At 36.0% G+C, this 17,555-nt stretch overlaps 1 protein-coding gene across 1 annotated transcript; it reads left to right on the plus strand.

Moving 5' to 3' along the window:
• The first annotated feature begins 7,694 nt into the window (after positions 1-7,694).
• On the plus strand, positions 7,695-8,621 carry LOC115878020 (COMM domain-containing protein 4-like). Its single transcript, XM_030894376.1, has 6 exons — positions 7,695-7,752; positions 7,802-7,939; positions 7,994-8,033; positions 8,091-8,154; positions 8,212-8,294; positions 8,353-8,621. Exons 1-6 carry the CDS (start codon positions 7,750-7,752, stop codon positions 8,529-8,531), a joined length of 507 nt encoding a protein of 168 aa, XP_030750236.1. The 5' UTR covers positions 7,695-7,749; the 3' UTR covers positions 8,532-8,621.
• The last annotated feature ends 8,934 nt before the right edge of the window (positions 8,622-17,555 follow it).

Here is a 17,555-nt window from a genome sequence, read left to right on the forward strand (position 1 = left end):
TTGCGGTGTCTGTGCGATGTTAAGGTCATCCGAGGGCGGGCCATATTGTGAGGTTAGGTCGAGTCCACACCGGCTCGCAACACTGCCCCCTTCTTAGGCACATGCTCGTCCCGAGATGTATACGGTGAATGAAGGTATTTGCAAAGCTGGCCCCCTGGTACATTGCGAAGTCTGGTAGAAATAGCAGTCTACAGTTTTTTCTCCCGATCTCAGCTTTGGGTTGTAGCAGCAAACGAGGATCTCGATTCCCGTAAATCTGAACAAGACTTCAATCATGTTCCGGATTGTACGCCAACTCAAACCATCGAGTCCACACGCCAGCTTCGGAATGGCTAATCGTGCAATGTTGTTGTTTAGCAGGGCTTCTCTCAGTTCAATCAGGGTCTTCCATAGATTGAGATAAGTCGGCTTACTCGGGGACCATTCCTTGGTGACCAGGTAGAAGATGTGCCTTGCTTGACCATGTGCATTGTCGGTTAGCCTCAAGACGCTTCCAACCGCTGGATCCTGTCGGCGTAGTTCTCCGGGACACGCCCAAACTTTCATTGAACGTCGCAGCGATTCCTTTGGACATCCGCAAATCTCGAGCCACAATGAGCGAGCGAATAATCAGGAGGCACGGAAAAGAGGTCTCGATGATCTTCTTTGGTTAAGCACCATAGCGAACCTTCTCACTGCTGTTGTATCGGGCCATGAAATCGTCAAAGGACATCTCCGAATCAGGGGGATCAAAGCTGCAGGTTCTCACGGTCCCAGCACGATCTTCTATTTCGCCTTGGTAGCTCAAACGGTTGAAATGGACTACCTCGGTTTTCCTTTTGGCAATTTTTCTGATACGGTATACGACGTCATTAATTTATCCATGACTTCGTATGGCCCTTCCCACGAGGATTGTAGCTGGAGATAACCCACGACGTTCTCTGCGGGTTATATAGCCACACCAACTTCCCTGGTTGGTATCCTCCATGCTCAGCTTGAATGTCGTAGTGTTCCTTCATTCGGTCACTAGCACTTTGAATATTTAGGCGGACTCTCTGATGAATGTCGTCCATCCTTGACGTAGTGTGGACATAATCTTCTCCGGCGACTTCTTCTCCCGGTCGACAACCAAATTTCAGATCACAGGGTAGGCGCACTTCCCGTCCCATAACGATGCTGGCTGAGTTTGCCCTGTAGATTCTGGACGGATGAAACGGTAGGCCAACAGGAACAGGTGAAGAAATTTGTCCCAGTCTCTTTGGTGGTCAGAGACTACTTTGGCCAGATAACGGTTGATAGTTCTGTTCATGCGTTCAACCATCCCATCGGATTGTGGATGTAGAGCAGTCGTCCTGGTCTTGTGGATGTTCAGGACTTCACAGACGCCTTGGAACAGATTGGACTCAAAGTTTCTTCCCTGATCTGAATGAAGCTCCATGGGAACACCAAACCTGCAGATCCATTCTTTAACAAGGACATCAGCAATCGTGGACGCTTCTTGATTTGGCAACGCGTAGGCCTCGACCCATTTGCTGAAGTAATCCATTACTACTACAATGTATTTGTTGCCATCGTTCGTCTCCGGGAAAGCGACCAGCCACGTCGATCGCTACTGTTCGAAGGGACTACCAACATTGTACTGGCGCATAGGGGCTTTACCGCGCTTTTGTGGCCCATTAATGGCTGCGCAAATGTCACATTTCTACACCAGACCCCTCACATCTTCTTTGCAGTTCACCTAGTAGAACCGTTCACGCAGCTTGCCAAGTGTCTTGGTAACACCAAGATGTCCTCCGCTGGTTCCATTGTGAACTTCCTCCAAGACTTCTGGGACCCCTCTTCTTTGAATGACGATCTGCCTTCTCTCTTCTTGTCCCTCCGGTCTCTCGATCACACGGCGAAGTAGTCCGTTATCTATTACCAAGGAATTCCACTGGGCCCAGTACGATTCTTTACGTTCGGCGAATATCTGCAAACTTCTTCCACGTTGGTCTCTTGGCCTGTGTTTTTCCAGTTAATTACTAAACCTAATTCTGGGTCACTGGTTTGGTCATTTGCAAGATCTTCGGGTTGCCAACTATCATTAACCACAGTTGTTCTTAGGAGTTTCACTCTTTCTCTTCTGCTCGGGAACAATGCTTACAGTCCTTAGCGCAAGGTCTTCTGGAAAGTGCGTCGGCATTTCTGATGGATTGCCCCAGCTCGATGTTCTGTGTCGAAGTCAAATTCTTGTAATCGTTCAATCCATCTAGCTACATGCCCTTCAGGATTCTTAAACTGCAACAGCCATTTCCAAAGCAGCATGGTCTGTTCTTAACAAGAACTTTCTTCCAGAGAGATACTTGTAGAAGTGTTCCACTGCTTTAACTACTGCTAGTAATTCTTCGTCTGGTTACACAGTAGTTCCTTTCCGGTTTTGACAAGGTCTTACTAAAATAACCAATTACTTTTTCTTGACCATCCTGGATCTGAGACAGAACAGCGCCTAATGCAACATTGCTAGCGTCGGTATCCAATATAAAGTTTCTGCTGCCAAGAGGGTAGCTAAGCATGGGCGCACTAGTCAGGGCCTCTTCAACCTTTCGGAATGCCTCGTCAGAATCTGAGTCCCAAGAGAAACGCCTCGCCTTCGTAAGTCTGGTCAATGGTTTTGCGATGGTGGCGAAACCCTGTACATAGCGTCGATAGTATGTGCATAGTCCCAAAAAGCTTCGTAGTTCATGTTTATCTTTAGGTATCGGCCACTCTTCCACTGTCTTGATCTTCTGTGGATCTACCGCAACTCCTTGGGAGGAGACTACATGGCCCAAGTAGTGTACCTTTTCTTGACACAGATGACATTTCTTGGGGCTAAGTTTCAAACCAGAACTCCCTAGTCGCTTGAAAACTTCTTCCAAATTCTTCAGATGATGGTCAAAGGATTTCCCAACCACTATGATGTCATCCAGGTACACTAAACAGGTAGTCCAGGATAGTCCCTTTAACACAGACTCCATTAGTCTCTCAAAGGTAGCTGGCGCGTTGCACAATCCAAAAGGCATGACGGTAAATTGCCACAGTCCGGAGCCCACCGAGAACGCTGTCTTCTCTGTCTTTCGGCGCCATGTCGACTTGCCAATATCCACTCTTCAGATCTAACGTAGAGAATATCGTTGACCCCGCCAGCGTGTCTAGAGTATCGTCTATCCTCGGCAGGGATAGCTATCCTTCTTGGTAACATTATTGAGCTGCCGATAATCAACACAGAACCTGGTGGTACCGTCTTTCTTCTTCTTACTAGTACTACCGGCGATGTCCACGGGCTGTTAGATGGTTCGATGACACCCTCTTCTTTCATTTCGAAGGATTTTGTCAGCTTCTTCACGTTTGGCGAGCGGAAGTCTTTCGGATTTTGTTTGATTGGTCGTGCATCTCCGCCGGTGTCAATTTTATGTTGTACTAAATTGGTACGACTCTATCTCCTGCTTCTCCTTTATCAAACACGTCTTGATACTTGATTATTAGGTTTCTCAATTTTTCTACTATTTTCGGGAGATAACTTTAACGTTTACTAACTCCTTCACCATTTTGTCCGAATTTTTGAAGTCGAAACTTGGAGGCTTCCACGCTTCGAATGACTGAGACCGAACAACAGTACCATAACAGGGTTCCCTTCTTCAAGGATACAGAATAATAATTCGTGTTCATTACTCTCACCGGTACAGTCTTCTTCGCTCGTAGCAGGGCTTTTCCAACAGCGACCCCTCGTCCGATTTCGCTGTCATGGTTCCTTGGTTCCAACAGAATAATACTCCCATTATTCATTTTACCTTCCAGGCAACCTTTCAGGGATCGAAACATCTCCTGCTACCACCACGCGAAGCGTCTCCTCACATTTTCGATGCAGAACCACTTCTTCTTCATTTATTTTCAAAATTCCTTGTTTGAGGTTTAGCTCAAAACCTCTAGTGGTCATGATGTCCATTCCGAGAATAAGTTCATCTTCGATGTCTGCTACATTAACACTCGATGATTAAAACAGGTGCTTCCGATAACAAAATTAAGATCTACTCTCCATGGATGAGAGCGGAGCTCTGTAGCTGTACGTAGTCGCCATTGTGTTGTTTTAATCCTTTTTGATGTTTTAAGGATATCCGGCCTGATGATCGTTTTGGTCGCACCCGTATCCAAAAGCATGGTCCGTAACTCTCCATCCACGAAACCATCCACAAAAATGCTGTTGAACTTGTGTTGCAGTAGCGATGCGACTTGAGCAGTTTTCGTTGGGAACCTGTTGGGTACTGCCCGGATATGTGTCCCTTTGATTCGACACTTGGCGAAACCGGGTCCACGTACTTTTCTTTACAGTGACTTCTTACGTCCTGCCTGGCCGCAATTCCAGCAACAAGTCGGTCCTTTCTTGCCCATGTACTCCTCCATGACTTTCCGTACAATACTTTCCACGGATTCGTCGGAACATTGGTTGACCGCCCGTGCAGCTCTCACTAGAGACCGAGAACTTTGTTTCGCGGCCTCAAATTCTAGGGCACGTGCTAAAGCATCCACCGCGTGCGTTGGGTGGCTAGGAGAAGTGCTTGTCTTGTCTCGTTGTCACGTAAGCCGTCGGAGAATGCCTGTACTGCCAACCGCTCCATAACATTCTCGGGCGTAGCAGGGTACGCAAGGCGAACGAGGCTGGCTACGTCGGCTTCAAACCCTGCAGAGACTCATTTGACTTTTGAATGCGATTTTTAGCTGGGAATGATAGACATGTTCCAAAATGAGCTTGGCCGTACCTCATTTCTAAATGTCGTACCAATTGCTGATAATCTCCCTGTTCCGATGGTGACAATGTCTGCAGAATATCAGTCGCATCTCTCGCAGTGCGACAGTCAAAGCGGTAGCCTTTTCAGCGATTGTCCATCCGTTCGCTCGCAGCGGCCTCAAACTGGCAAAAATAATTGGCCCAAGCGGTTTTTCCGTCAAACTGTGGAGGCTTAATAACTGACTTTGAGATATACTTATTTTCGACTAGTTTCGGTGCTCCGATGTTTCTTGACATTTTGGTGAATTGGCCTTTTCTATTTCTTTTGTTTTAAAATTTCGATTTTTTATTTACATCGTCCTCAATTTGTGTTATTTTGTCTTGTAGCCCGCAGAATTCTCTCTATAATCTTTTCTTCTAATTCCCTGAATTTTCTGTTATCTTTTCTTCTAAATTAAGTATTTTATTATTAAAGCTGGCCTGTATGTTCTTAGAATTTTCTGCGATCTTATCTTCCAAAATATTAATTTTATCACTGATTTTTTCTTCTAAATTAACTTCCAAGTCAATTATTTTACTATTCAAATTGTTCAAGTTGTCGTCTAATTTTTGAGAATTCTGTCATTTTATCATTCAAATTCCTTCCAAGTTTATCATTTTACTATTCAAATTGTTCAAGTTGTCGTTTAAATTGTCTTGTAAATTTTTCAATGACGAGTCAAGGTCACCTTCCAGCTCGAAGTAAAATGTGTCAGGATCCTCACCTTCCTCCACCAAAACGTCTCAGTCTAGCTTGCAAAAATGCTTTTCTTTCCATCTGTCTCGCACTCTCTCTCTTCCAATATGCATTTCAGTTCGACACTTTCAAGTCTTTTCAACAATTTTTTCAGAGCCATGGTCAGTCTTTTATTCTTCTAGTCTATCACACACGCCACACTTGACACCAATTGTTACGTTTTTCGTCGGTTCCGTGTGGATAGAAAGTCACAATTTATTTAAACACTATTTATTTAACACTAATGAACAAAAATAATAACGATAAAAAAGACTTATAGAACTATTTACAAACGATTTATAACTAAGAATTTATTTTGAATTTTAGCGTCAACTGTATATTTATAACTGCCCTCTCTAGGCCACTGCCGCCGGCTTTTATACCGACAGGTAAAAGAAATCTAGAATAGTCCAAAGATCGTTAGGCGCATAGAGAAGGTTTTCGAATGTTCTCGTATGTACGAGTCCATTCTAGTGGGTCTCGATTCTTCTCGAACGAATGAATAATTGCGGTGTCTGTGCGATGTTAAGATCATCCGAGGGCGGGCCATATTGTGAGGTTAGGTCGAGTCCACACCGGCTCGCAACAATACATATCACATTCATAGAGATAAAATATTTATTATATAGTGAAAATTATTATATCCAACTACAAGATCTAAATTTTATGTCGGTACTATTGAAAAATTCTATATTCAAGTTCAATAAACTTTTAAATTTGGACTTATAAACGAACATTAAGTATATAGTCCAAGAAAATAGGCCTTCAATTCAAATACGAAGTTTTAGGAAAAACTTAATTTTTTCTATAAGTACTTTAGAAGATCTAAAAACGAATTGTGAAAGATTTTTTTTTAAATTCACCCCCGAGAAGGGGTGAAATAAATAAATAAAATTATTTTTTTGAAATTTCGGAGAAACGGTAAGGACTAGAAAAAAAATTCAAATAAGAGTTGTAGAGCCTTCAATTTTATATAAAAATGGTCTCTATACTATTTTTGCTCAAATCAAAATTATACAAGATGTAATTATACACCCAATAGGGTGGTTAAAAGCTAGGAGACAACTTTTATGGAAACATTTTTTTCAAAGTCCTTACCGTTTCTCTGAAATTTGAAAAAGAAACACTTTATATTTTTACACCCCTTCTCAGGGTGAATTTAAAAAAATCTTAATTGAAATTTATATTTTTCCAAACAAATTGAATAAAAATGTTAAATATATGGATTTTTCAGTTACTTGCCATTTTTTTTTAATTTTTACTATCATCCCTTAGTTTCTAGCCACCTTATCTTGGTTAATTTTGATCTGAGCAAAAAAAGTATAGAGACCTATGTAAAATTGAACGCTCTACAACTCTCATTTGAACTTTTTTTTCTAATCCTTATACCGTTTCTCTGAAATTTCAAAAAAATAATTTTATTTATTTATTTCACACCTTCTCGGGGGTGAATTAAAAAAAAATTCACTCTCCGTTTTTACATCTTTAAAAGTAACTTATATAAAAAATTCAAGTTTTTCCCAAAACTTCGTATTTAAAGGCTTATTTTCTTGGACTATAATATATCTACTTAAAACGTAAATAAGAATGGAAAACTGAAAAAAATTGTTTTTTTTAATAGTTAATATCAAATGAACGAAAATAAATTATATTAACAGCAGTCAAAATTATTATTATTATTATTGCATAGTAATTTTTAAAACTGTATGAAAATTACTCTAAATAAACTTTTTTTTATTTTAAACGATGTGCATTTTTATTTAATATATTATATGTAAATTCAAAAATACCTATATTTTAATATACAAATGTTATTCACATTTTTCAGGTTTCTTGTCTGAAATTATGTTTTTAAAATGTATAATTAATATGTTTGATGTTTTAAATTTTAAGTCTCTAGCTTGTCGCATATCCAACGGTAAAAGCATAGAAAAAAAGCTCTGATCTCTTTTAATAATTTGAGTGATCGTTAAAAATACATACTAAGGAATGGTTTTATCTGGAATTATTACAATATAAATTAACATTGGCATCGCCGCACAAAATTCTCTTGAATTTATCGCCCTCTGTTATGTAGTAGCCAAACTACCGCACCAAAATATCTGATTTGGAGACAGGCTTTTAAAGTCTGTCTCCTTTTCCTTTCTACAATTTTATACGTTTAAGGAGGCTTCTGTTGCGTAGCTAGATATTCTGTGTTTGAGGTTACTTACAAAATAAATAAGAATTGTTAGTGAATTTATAAACTAAAATGGTAATTATTAAATCAATGTTTAGAATCGAAATAAAATTAGATTTTGTAGAAATTTCGTTTCAATGGCGATGCTTACTGTCCAGACTGGATTCTAGCAGAAATTTATACACTATCTCGCTTGTCTTCAATTAAATTAAAACTTCTAGGCCAAATAGTAGTGCAGGGCATTATAAATCCACCCTTGCAGGTAAAAAGTGTTCTTGTAGGTGCAATATCATATCCAATAATTCATATATTTTAGATTGAGAAAGTTGAAAAACTTTTTGCTGATTCCAAATTAGGTATGGCTGTTGTTTTATACAACTCGAAAATCAAACGTATTTAGAGATATCTTTTAGATACGGATATCAACTTAAAAGCTTGCATAGCTTGTTTAACTTACATTATATCTGCTGCAACACGGTTTAATTAGAAAGCAGTGCCTCCAATCTGAAACTACAGCAGCTAGGGATTGCTAAGAGAACATAGTATATCAATCAAAAGAGTTTACGATGAACAAAGTGGTAATTTAACAGATTATTTTAAGTCCAGGTCACTGAAAAGTATGAATTATATTGAGTAAAAAACTCTGTATGATTTTAACTTATTATATTGTTCTAGTAAATAATCTAGAGGATGTCTCTGGGAATTTCATTAAAGAGACTGGATGTGGTTTACTAAATCTGTCTATAAATGAGAAAACAGAATCACTAAAACTAGCTCCAAATACTATTAAGAGTCTGCTGGGAGACTTAGTTGCAGTGAGGAATAGAATGAAAGATTTAAAGGAAGCATTATGAATCATATAAAATGTATACATATAATTTTTTTTTATTAAATATAACCTGTAACTTATAATTAATTTTGTATAAGTTTAGGGGCAATATATACAGTCCAATATATCGAGCTTAAGTCTCTATAATACTTAAGAATAAACATTTTTAAGTTATTGCACAAACATACTTATAAAAATTAGTAATTCCCTTATTGATTCCGTATTGGTAATCTGGCGAATGCGCTGGGAAATTATTAAAGAGCTTTCTCCGAAGCCCATTTTGAATGTTTTCATAGTCTGCCGAATGCGCCAGGATACCAAGAAACGCAATATGTGTTTATGTATCTAGCTTGTAAATTGTAATAAAATTATTTTACGCAAAAATATTAAACTTTTACTATAAGATGCTATAATATATCCACTTATTACTTTTTGTAAATTTACTTTATTTTTTTAGTGTAACTGAATAATCCCCAAATATACCATGTAAATATGATAAATTTTATATTGGTAAAACATCCAAACCCTTAAATGTTCGAATTAAAGAAAATTGATTATTTAAGAAAGGAAGATTTTCGCAAATCTAAAATTTGTCAGAATTCAAGGAGCACAGGACACAACACAAAAATTATTATGAAAGAAGCGACAAAACGAAAAATAAAAGAGGCTTTTTTAATACAGTCTAATAAAAATAAATGTATTGCTCAGGCATCTGTAGGGGTTAGTAATGTATGGTTATCGCTTTTTTGATTTTAATAAACATAACATAAATAAACATAAGACAACATAACAGTAATTGTCATCAGGCAGTAATTGTTAATTTTGAGTTTAACTTGCAATAATGTTATTTTAACAGAACGTCAACCGTTTTTATATAGGTACGTAAATTGTTCTTGAAGAATATATTTTAAATAGTTTCTTTCTTTGTTTCTTAGTGTCTAATTGCTTGCGACTACGGGGTTAAGCATTTTTTTGTCCGTTGGGCAAATTTGTTTATTAGTAAATCACTGCTGACAAGCTGGTCTTCGTACGATTAATGGAGCAGTGTTTAGAAAAAAATAACTATTTAATTTTGTAGATTTTCTTCCAGTGCAAGTGGCGAAATACCCATAGGACTTTTTTGAAAAAATGATCCCCTCAGTTTTCTAGAGGGAATTGAGTTAAACAAAACTATCCTGTTTTCCTTGATACGATCTGATTGAGCAGGTAAGACTGACAGGTAAAACGTTATGTGTAGACGTAGCTTTAGAAAGTCAAAAACAAAAAAGTGAGAGCAATATCAAGTAATATTCTACTAATATAATAATGGTTTCATTGTGTGGGGCTTTACATACGAATTAAATTTATCAGAATAAACAAGCTCTCAATTTTAAACAAAATTTGATTAGAAAGATCTTGCTGTGGGGGATTTAGCAGGCGATGGGCCACTATCTGGATGCAAAAGTAATTTAATATGTACCCCTGACCGCGAGTCAAACCGAACATAATCTGCAACTATAAATTCCCGATCGTAATTTTAAAATCACACAAACCGATAGCGGATCGCGTTTTCTCTATTATGCATAGGCGGAACTTGGCGGAGGGCATGTGAAGGGATTTGCCGCCAACGACAGAACGGTGTTATGTGTCTGCAAGACGCGTGCCGGTCGCGTGGCCGATAAAACCCAAATCGGCCTGTAATGCGATTGTAATGACCCGTTCAAGCGACGCACATGTGTTGACACGTACGCTTCAATCGCAACGAATCTGCACCGATAATAATGCCCTTTTGATGACGCCGCATCTACTTTACTTCTTTTTACTGTAAGAATTATTTAAATATAGCGCCAAAAACTAGGCTGACAACTCCTTCCTGGAAGCATAGAATTATGGGTAGCTTGTTGTTATGGTGTTGTTAGTTGTTATGTATTGAGAAATAAACAAAATTGGAGAAAAAAAATATAAAAAATTACATGAAGTCATTTTTATTGTAAATACAATAAAAATTAAGGCTCCCCCATTTATATTACTTACAGCACAACAACCAATCGATATGGCGAATACGATCGAACGGAAAATGTGAATACCCAACGCCCTTTAAATATAACGCCTTAAGTAATTATTGTCAAATCATTAGCATCAATAGGAAATTCTTGGTATTAACTAATTAATCAATTTTAATTATATTAATTAAAAAAAACGATCTAGCTAGAACTAGAGATGAGCAAAACTGTGATTCCAATCCTGAAGAACCTGTGATTGTGATTTTAATATTTACCAAATCAAATTATTCGTAAAAAAATTCTATTGAGCCATAACTTCGTTTCATTTGAAAAAATCGAGATATGATTAAAAATACGACTTGGGCATATTTTAACAGGCCAGGACAAGACGCGAAAAACAATAGACAAACAATAGAGATCCTATATTTCCAAGACATTTCCTAGATTGAAATTTAAAATACGATTTTTTTAAATGTCAAATGTCAAAAGTTGCCATATGGCATGCCATTCTATTCAGAGTGTCATTTTTATCGAATAAAGTAAAAAAATACCGAGGGTGTCATTTAAAAATCAAAAGTTGTAGTCATTTCCGGCGAAACAGGAAGTGACTGAAAACAATTGAAAACGTCAATCAATCCTAATTTATGTCATATACTGACATACCAAATCTCGTTTTTTTTATTAGAAAAAATTAAAAAGTTATAGAGATGAACCACTCTTGAGAAACACCCGGTATATTATTGATCGTGGACCTAGAAAATAATACCTTCTCTATAAATAAATAATATCAGAGAGAAAATTCAATCGCAGTTTACTATAAAATGCTTCAATAGACCACAAAATTACATTCGCAACAATATCGCAACTCCTAAAAATTCAAACTCGCAGAAAATCACGGTCCCAGTTTACAAAATCACAATCGCCTCAAAATTGCAAATCGCAACAAAATCGCAAGTCGCAACAAAGTCGCAAGTCGCAACTACAGTAATACTGGTTGCCTAAATTGAAACTCGCAAATAGAAGAAATCGCAATCGCAGTTTCCTATGAGAGCCAACCACAGGTTGCGATTGCGATTTTAAAATCGCTGCGATTGAATCGCAGTTTGCGATTTCTTGCTCATCCCTATATTGAATACTTATTTTCCTCTAAACAACATTATGATCGAATAAAAACGGCGTCAGCGATGGCTATGAAATGAAGATCGCTGTCATTTTATATGTAAAATTATATGGGAAATGTCATCTATCGTTATTTCCAAGCCCACTGGACGCCTTTTTTTTTGATTATACGATTGATAAAACCGCAACTCCTCATACGAATAAAAACCATTTAAAGAATAAGCTAGCTGACAACGGCCAAAAAATGTAAATTAAAGAGATCTGCTTTAATAAAAACGATGACATATTAAAAAAAGGTAGCTAGTAAAAAACAAATTGTTAATTTCCACTCAGGCATGGGAGATTATCGTTGACCATTGAAATATAAAAAGTCTCCAATTATCCGGGATTTCCGGAAAGGGAATCGCTATCCTTAATGACAGGGAAAAAATACGCCAGCTCATCGGATTACATCATTCAGATGAGATTCAAACGGGGGATGGATTACTTTTATACCGGCTAAAATTGCGAACGGAAACTGGAATCCGAATCGATCCGAAATTTGTCATTTGAGGAGGAGGATACATTTCCAAAATCGCTTATCAATGTTCAAATGTGCCACATCTGTGCAAAAGTTCATACTCCTAGTAGGTACAGATTTTTTGTATAATTACACCCTTTTATCTGATACACCCTTATGGGTCAATTTTAAAAAATTACTTAGTAAGGTATATCTTAGAGAACTAATTAATATTCTCCGTATTTACTCCAGTTTTCTAATACTAGCACAGATAACACATAATCATACTAGTTAATTTTTTATTGGAATAGAAGTAATTTTTATTAGAAGAGTACAAAAATTAAAAATCTAAAATTTTTTTTTTTTTTTTTTTTTTTTTTCATAGCCTTAGGATACCTCATGTACTAACAGATACAGAAATATATAATCAATGCATTTCTTTAAATATCGAGAAATAAAATATGTTTAGCAACACCGTACGAAATATCGCCGCGTGTAGTCCTCAAAATTTAAAATATTAGCATTTTCAGGCTTCGATTATATTCTAAAAGCTTAAATGTGACAAATGCTGAAAAACTTCCACACGAGAGTTCTTAAAACTATAATATTCTTTGGTATTACTACCGTTTTTTATATACAGGGGGTTGAAATCAAGACCTTCTCTAATTTTTATATATTTGAATATAAATGCCATTCACTTACAACTGAATGGTATTCGTATCATAGAGAAATATAAAATAAATTCGTATCCAAATGCATGAAATTTACATAAATTGGGCTATCTTATGATAAATGACTAGCAGTTTGAAACTGCTAGTATAGTGATGCTTAAAAATATTAATGAAAAAACAATCAAGCAGTTTCAAACTGCTAGTCATTTATCATAAGATAGCTCAATTTATGTAAATTTCATGCATTTGGATACGAATCATAAAGTAACTAAAATAAAATAAATAATGTTTGAAAGGTTGTCTAACTTGGCCATAATGTTGCATAGTTCAGTTAGGGCTCCAAAGCGTCACCACCTGCTACCTGTCACGTGTCATGATAATATTGACAAGTGACATGACAGCAAATTATATGTATTTTGCAATTGTTTACAATTGTGTTTTGAATTTTGGAATTTTGTTATTATTTTGTGTAGCATATACTTTGTTTGTTTGTTTTGTGTTTGTGCGTACAGAAATTCTGGAGGAAGTTTTATTTCCCGAGGAATCAGAGACCTTATATTTCTCTATGATTTGAACTTTATGTTTTGTGCTATGTATTTTGCCGTCATCATGTAATATTTTTTTCAGCCGATGATGTGATTTAAACACGACCCAGGAAAGGGTATCATGCAAAGCAAGTTCGATATGTAAAGACATTGCCCATCTCTCAACTCCGTGAAAGTAAAACGAACTGACTATAAATTCGCGCCTTCATTTCATAGTGTTGCACATTTGCTACCTCAACTGAACTTCAACTGCTGAGTTTATAAATCCAACTTAAAGGTGAATTAATTTTTGATTATGTCTTATTTAAATCTTAATCTGTTATAATAGCATAGATTGCAAACACTGCGATCTTATATATGCTTTGTTAGTGGCGTTGTTAAATACGTTTTATAATACTATAGGTTAATCGAGGGGTAAACCGCTGGTGTATTTTGGTGTACAAGATGTTGGCATTTTTGGCATTTTCGTGGTATTATTGGTATTAATACTAAATTATTTGGCATTAGTGTACAGAAATTCATCAGCGGTTTACCCCTCGAGGTTAGTTCAGCATATATGTTTTGTATTATCAAATTTAATTTAGCATTTAACTGTAAGCATTTGAAAAGTGTACAATAGTTTATACTTTTCAAATATTCCGTTTTTAAAAATAAATTTTCATTATATTTTTTGCAGTTTTGATTTCGAAATATTTTTAAAAATACATAAAATTTTATATTCACATTAAAACTACCCGCCTTTTTTGTGGTAGGTATAATGCAGATACCTATTTTACCGATTACGTCTGTCATATTTCTATTAGTTCAGTTAGGGCTCAAGGGTGCGCTGCAATCGATCCTCGTTAAACGTGTTGCCTACTTTTGACTATGGAAATGACAACTCTTTTATTTTATATTTCTCTATGATACTGTTACGTTTTTCGTCGGTTCCGTGTGGATAGAAAGTCACAATTTATTTAAACACTATTTATTTAACACTAATTAAGAACTCTAGAATAGTCCATAGATCGTTAGGTGCGTAGAGAAGGTTTTCGAATGTTCTCGTATGTACTAGTCCATTCCAGTGGGACTCGATTCTTCTCGAACGAATGAATCATTACGGTGTCTATTCTTTAATGCGATGTTAAGGTCATTTGAGGGCGGGACATATAGTTAGGTTAGGTCGAGTCCACACGGGTCCGCAACAATACGAATACCATTCAGTTGTAAGTGAATGGCATTTATATTCAAATATATAAAAATTAGAGAAGGTCTTGATTTCAACCCCCTGTATATAAAAAACGGTAGTAATACCAAAGAATATTATAGTTTTAAGAACTCTCGTGTGGAAGCTTTAGTGATTTGTCACACGGTGGCGCTTTAGAATATAATCGAAGCCTGAAAATGCTAATATTTTTAAATTTTGAGGACTACGCGCGGCGATATTTCGTACGGTGTTGCCAAAACATATTTTATTTCTCGATATTTAAAGAAATATGTATTGATTATATATTTCGTATTCGTTAGTACATGAGGCATCCTAAGGCTATGAAAAAAAAACGTAGCTGTGACAATAAAATTTTAGATTTTTAATTTTTTTGTACCTTCTAATAAAAATTACTTCTATTCCAATAAAAAATTAACTAGTATGATTATGTGTTATCTGTGCTAGTATTAGGAAACTGGAATAAATACGGAGAATATTAATTCGTTCTCTAAGATGAGCACTACTAAGTAATTTTTTAAAATTCGACCCATAAGGGGGTGTAATTAGATAAAGGGGTGTAATTATACAAAAAAAATCTGTACCTACTAGGAGTATGAACTTTTGCACAGATGTGGCACATTTGAACATTGATAAGCGATTTTTGGAATGTATAGCCTAAGGGTAGTGAAACTGGGAGGTGAAATTTTGTACAAAAATGTTAGTTCTAGGAGTATGAAATTTTGTAGAGTTTCCTTAAGTGACGAAAGTGAGTACCTAGAAGCTAATTTTGACATTCATCCCCTAGAAATAAGGGGATGAAAATTTGTACAAAAGTTTGTTAAAATCGATTTTAGAAGTATGAATTTTGCAGACGTTCCTTATGTAACGTAATTTAGCATTAAGAAGCAATTTTTGGAAATTCGCCCTCTAAGGGGTGTGAAATGAGGGGTTGAACGTTCTGGAACAATAAATTCTGTTCAAGGAATATGAGAATTTGCACAGAGGTTCCTTATGTAGCGTAATTGAATAATTAGAGTGATTTTTGGAATTCATTCCTTAAGGGGTAAAACTAGGGGTGAAAATTTGTATAATTTTTTATGTAAAAATCCGTTCTAGGACTAGGAGTATGAAATTCTGTTCAGAGGTCCCTTAAATGATGAAAGTGAGTACCTAGAAGCGAATTTAGGCATGCATCCCCTAAAAAATAAGGGATGAAAACTTGTACAAAAATTTGTTAAAATCGGTTTTAGAAGTATGAATTTTGCAGACGTTCCTTATGTAACGTAATTTAGCACTAAGAAGCAATTTTTGGAAATTCGCCCTCTAAGGGTGTGAAATGAGGGGTTGAACGTTCTGGAACAATAAATTCTGTTCAAGGAATATGATAATTATATATGATGATTTGCACAGAGGTTTATTATGTAGCGTAATTGAATAATTAGAGCGATTTTTGGAATTCATTCCTTAAAGGGATAAAACTAAGGGTAAAAATTTGTATAATGTTTATGTAAAATCCGTTCTAGGACTAGGAGTATGCAATTTTGTACAGAGGTCCCTTAAGTGATGAAAGTGTGTACCCAGAAGAAAATTTTGGACATGCACACCCTAAAAAATAAGCACTCCCTATAAAACAATTAAAATAAAAAATTTGTCTAAAAAATAAAAAAAAACTTGGGGTGGACCACTTTTATCACTTAGGGGTATAAAAAATAGATAACAACCTGGGAATAGGTTGTGACCAAACCAAACCAAACCAGACCTACTGAATATACATATAAAATTTTATCAAAATCGGTCTATCCGTTTCGGAGATGGTAACAAAAAATTAAAAAAAAAACAACCCCTATTAAAAAATAGGGGATGATGGTGGAACGGTGAAAATTTAGGTTATTTCTATTTATTAATGCCAACTAAAAAATAAAAACATTTTTTCTTTTCAAAAATAAAATGAGGGTGGGCTACCCTCTCGGCTACCCTTACCAGATAAGGATATAAAAAATAGATAACCTATTCTTAGACGTACTGAATATACATATAAAATTTTATCAAAATCGGTCAAGCCGTTTCAGGGATGGTAACAAAAAATTAAAAAAACAACCCCTATTAAAAAATAGGGGGATGATGGTAGAACGGTGAAAATTTAGAGTTGTTTGTATTTTTTAAGGCCAAATAAAAAAAATTAAAATATTTTTTTTTTCAAAAAATAAAAAAATGGTGGTGGGCTACCCTTGTCACTTAAGGGTATAAAAAATAGATAACAAACTATTTTCAGACATATACATAATAAAATGTCATCAAAATCGGCCAAGCCGTTTGGGAGATGGTAACAAAAAAACTTAAAAAACAACCCCTGTTAAAAAATAGGGGATGATGGTAGAACGGTGAAAATTTAGGGTTGTTTGTATTTTTTAATGCGAAATAAAAAAAATTAAAATATTTTTTTTTCAAAAAATAAAAAAAATGGGGGTGGGCTACCCTTATCACTTAAGGGTATAAAAACAGATAACAACGTATTCTCAGACCTACTGAATATACATATAAAATTTCATCAAAATCGATCAAGCCGTTTCGGAGATGGTAACAAAAAATTAAAAAAACATCCCCTATTAAAAAATAGGGGATGATGGTAGAACGGTGAAAACTTAGAGTTGTTTGTATTTTTTAATGCCAAATAGGGGTGCAATTTTAGCTCGCCTCCCCGTGGTGCACCCTGGGTAACTCTAAAGAGCTAAAACAGTTGGCAACCAGTCTATCCTAGCGATCTCCTGGTCATTCAAGCATGCAAGAGCAAGACAACTATATCCGTAAAGGTCCTTCTCAGGACCTATTGACGAGGAAACTCGGGCCTTCAGTCCGAATTTGCCAACTAAATGTAGAAGGAATCAGCAAGGCAAAATGCGATTTTCTTTCGAAATTTCTTCTTGACAATAACATTGATGTCTTATTACTCCAAGAAACCCATACTAAATCTGATGATGAGATCTTAAAAAGGGGAAGAATAAAGGGTTTTGAAATATTGGGAGCCACACACAGTCAATTTTACGGTA

The sequence above is a fragment of the Sitophilus oryzae genome, unplaced genomic scaffold (assembly GCF_002938485.1).
Source record: "Sitophilus oryzae breed Bouriz unplaced genomic scaffold, Soryzae_2.0 scaffold_149_pilon_pilon, whole genome shotgun sequence".
Lineage (NCBI taxonomy): Eukaryota > Metazoa > Arthropoda > Insecta > Coleoptera > Curculionidae > Sitophilus > Sitophilus oryzae.

What these genes read in the sequence shown, in the direction of transcription:
- LOC115878020 (XM_030894376.1), top strand. An exon ending in ATTATATCTGCTGCAACACG is followed by an intron (nt 8,155 to 8,211) that starts GTTTAATTAGAA and finishes GGGATTGCTAAG; the next exon opens with AGAACATAGTATATCAATCA. An exon ending in TAAGTCCAGGTCACTGAAAA is followed by an intron (nt 8,295 to 8,352) that starts GTATGAATTATA and finishes ATATTGTTCTAG; the next exon opens with TAAATAATCTAGAGGATGTC.